Source organism: Rhinichthys klamathensis, unplaced genomic scaffold, assembly GCF_029890125.1.
Source record: "Rhinichthys klamathensis goyatoka isolate OS25496 unplaced genomic scaffold, OSU_Roscu_1.1 h1tg000478l_1, whole genome shotgun sequence".
Taxonomy (NCBI): Eukaryota; Metazoa; Chordata; class Actinopteri; order Cypriniformes; family Leuciscidae; genus Rhinichthys; species Rhinichthys klamathensis.
This window is the reverse complement of record NW_026606966.1, coordinates 231,302-235,000: the sequence shown is the minus strand read 5'-3', so window position 1 is coordinate 235,000 and position 3,699 is coordinate 231,302. Positions and strand designations below refer to the sequence as shown.

The following is a 3,699-nucleotide window of genomic DNA, read 5'->3' as shown; positions in this document are numbered from 1 at the left end:
TTTTCTTACTTTGTTATACACTGTAAACAATATAAGCTAGTTTATTTTACCAGGGAGGTGACAGAAGAATCAAATACGTCCAATTTTACAAGTTTAAGTGCCACATTCACATGGTTTATGTTCCATTTCACACAACATATGAAGATTCAAGACTAGAACTGCAATAAATCCGTAAAATTTTGAAGAGTAACAATCACCAGGCACCATTTTTCAAATATTGATTTGCTGACAAAACGAGACATTGGAGACAAAATGCTTTCATTTATTCCTAAAACATTCTCATGGCCTTAAAATGAGAATAACAGCAGTAAAGCACTGCCGATACTGATGCCAGTGATGAAAAGAGCCAATTATATCTTTGAATAACTGTTTTTCTATGCATCTGTGTGATTTTTAATATAATTCGAAATAAAATGCCATTATAGTTACTCTGCACACTCACACAATATTATCAAAAGACCCAGTGGTGTCATATACAAAGCTTTTTATGTAAAACCTGAGCAATCAAGTCCATGGCTTTGTTCTTCTCCGCCTCTATCTCCAGCTGAGCATCAGTGGCTTTAGCGAGGTTCTCCCGGAGTGTCACCACCTCTGACAGCAGCTTGTCTCTCTGATTGGTCAGCTCCTCTTTGTTCTTTAACAGATCGCCCATGCTATACACATTCAAAAAAGGTTTATGAACAAGCATTGCTCTCCATCCCCACCAGAACACCACAACAAGGTTATAGTTTCTCTGAACGCCATCACACAGAATATACAAGCACATAGTTAAGAATAAAAAACGTCAGGACCACTATCGTCCAATACGATTGACAATTAGCATATAGCTAGGATTGGTGGTATAGTTCTGTTCTGGGCAAGAACTCCCTTCGCATCCATGTACCCTAGCATGGACAAGAGCAGGGAGAGCACAATAACCCCCCTTAGGGTAAACAGGACAGAACCAACATGAATGTATGCAGATATCATTAATTAATAAAGATTTTAATGTACAACATAATTCGAGAATTTATTCTGATTCAAAGGGCAATCAGAATGCCAAATCCTGACTGGACGAGAGGAGGAGCTAGGGATGGAGGAGGGTAATTCGCTCCTGAGAAACGCGATAGCTGCTGATAATACTGAAGGAGCTTATATATGTATACAGTGATAGGCGTCGTATTCCTATAGGTAGACGTGTATCAGCTGAGAGTCAGCTGATGCGAGCTTGACTAACGTGACCTGCCAGAACCGGAGCTACGCTTATTATTAGTAGAAGAATTGTGTTAGGCATACAAAAATGCTATCTGGGTGTACGATACTCACTGTAACTGCCTCCATTCTACCAGAAACAAAATGAAAACTGAGAATAGACTGAATGTACAGTTGTATAATATTGTTTACCTGTATTCTTGGCCCTCGAAGACTCCAGTTCCTTTTCCATCAAGATTTGTGAGATTGGTTATTTCCTCCTTTAGTTTCAGGATTGTTTCTTTTGCCTGCAACTCCTTTTCGTGTGAAGCTTCAACCATTTTCCAGGCCTTGTCAATTTCCTAATCAACGGTAAAATACACAGATTATAATTTGCTAGGGCAAAGGATGTGGCAACAGAAGTCTAATGTTATGAGGAAATCATTCAGGGGTCATCTTGTTAAAGTTTGAAGACACAATAAACACAACATCCATTTTAGAGCGCCGTAATTTCAGGCTAATGTACCATTTTAAGGGTGCTGATTGTGGTTTGATCTTCATCAGATAGTTTCATGGCTGTGGATAGTTTGACAGAGTTGGACACCATCTCTGCGTTCAGCTCCCTGCATTTGGCCATCAGTCTCTTTTCGTTCTTGTGGGACTTCTGCAGAGCTTTGGCGACCTTCTCATATTCCACACGAAACCTCTCGAATTTTTCATCTCCTGATAACTCATTTAAAACCTCCTGGGTGTCTATGTCCATGGTTTCGAACGTGCTGTCCTCGGTCTGAAAATGTATTTCGAAAGCATAAGTGTGACATCATAAGATGCTATCTGATAACTTATGCAGACAGCGTACTGTAAATAAGTTGAAGTGAGTCTGTGGATACAGATTTGTAACAGTTTGCAAGTCTACTCTAGCACTGCTAATGTTGTACTGAAATGATCAAACACAAAGAACAAAGAGCTGGCAACAGGTGCTGGTTTTAAAACAGATGTTGGAGTGTTCACAGGCTTCATGGAGAAACCATCACACACACACACACAAAGAAAAAAATCATACACTGGAGCTTTCTCTAATCCATCTAAATATACATCAATTTTGGTAAATCATTTTTTCAACTGATCATTTTAGATCTCGCACTTCAAATGTTTACAAAAGATTGATGGGTTGAAAAAGCTTGAGGCAGTTTGCAGCAGAAAAAGAAATAATTGGTGAAAAAAAAAAGAACTGTTACTGGAACTGGAATTACCAAGACTTGTAATTAGTGGTTAATTTGCAATTCATGCTGTAAAAAAAAAATTAATAGTTTTACACTTATGTTATTAAAAGGATAAAGAGTTAGGCTAAAGTGGGACATTTTCTGATAATTTGCCATTTGTGTTATTTTAAATAGCATTTGAAATTTATAAAATCTTAAAGGGATAGTTACGTCATTATTTACTCACCCTCAAGTTGTTCTAAACCTGTATGAGTTTCTTTCTTCTGCGGAACACAAAAGGTGTTCAAACAGTTGACTGTAGCCATTGACTTCCATAGTATTTTTTTTTTTCTACTATGGAAGTCAATGGCTACCACCAACAGTCTGGTTACCAACATTCTTCAAAATATCTTCTTTTGTGTTCAACACAAAAATGAAATTTATACTGGTTTGGAACAACAGAAGGGTGAGTAAATGACTGTCGTAATTAATTGTCTTTTTTGGTGGAAGAACTAACTCATATCCCTTTAAGTGTCACACTTTATCTGTGTTCACATAGCATAAACCAAATCGGTCATAACGATGTTGACATTGTTACTTAAAAACGTATTATCAACCTGGAAAAGGCTCATTAAAAAAATAAGTTTCATAAAATTGACAAAGTAAACTTTTTTGTATTTATTTATCTTGTATCAAATAATAATATAATCATATTATTTAGCGTAAATTACAGCTATTTTATCTAACCTTAGCAAAGAGTCAAAGACTGTGGCCTAATGCTCACTTCATTGTAACAACTCGAAACACGGACATGCCTCAGGATATAACGTTAGTGTAACTTAATGCATTAAATATGAAAGATATGTCACTGGACCCACAACTAGAATTCAGTGTTTGAGATGCTAATAAAGATCGAACGTTAGTAGCCTAGTATTTGCTATTTCACTCCACAGTAAGGCAAAAGTTTCAGTTTAACATACCTCCTCCATTGCGGTCGATTGACAGTCCTCTATAAAACCTTTAAAATGTTGTTGTTTTGTATTTAATAACTGTAACACACATACAGTGGGTGTTTTGCTTCAACAACACGCACGACACTGTTTTTTGGTCACCGGGGATACGCGTCCTTGTTGCCTGACAACCGCGACCCACTGCACTGACTGAGCACTTCGCGGTTCAACTATTGTACCTCACGAAGGGATTGTAACGGGACATAGCGCTCTCAGCACTGCAAAATATTTTACAGCGATAAGACACCTGAAATGAACAATAATGAGTAAATCTTGTAATGTTCATCAAAGCTTTTTTAGTGGATGAATCCTGCTTT

General features: G+C 37.4%; 1 protein-coding gene across 1 annotated transcript in view; it reads right to left on the bottom strand.

Moving 5' to 3' along the window:
• The window catches only part of cfap58 (cilia and flagella associated protein 58), a 133,299-nt gene extending 129,859 nt beyond the window's left edge, over positions 1-3,440 (bottom strand). Inside the window, exons 1-4 of the mRNA XM_056237130.1 lie at positions 3,353-3,440; positions 1,697-1,957; positions 1,384-1,532; positions 497-653 (exon numbers count right to left, since the gene is read on the bottom strand). Coding sequence (XP_056093105.1) covers positions 497-653; positions 1,384-1,532; positions 1,697-1,957; positions 3,353-3,361 — 576 coding nt within the window. The 5' untranslated portion in view covers positions 3,362-3,440. The remainder of the gene's footprint in view (positions 1-496; positions 654-1,383; positions 1,533-1,696; positions 1,958-3,352) is intronic.
• Positions 3,441-3,699: the final 259 nt, after the last annotated feature.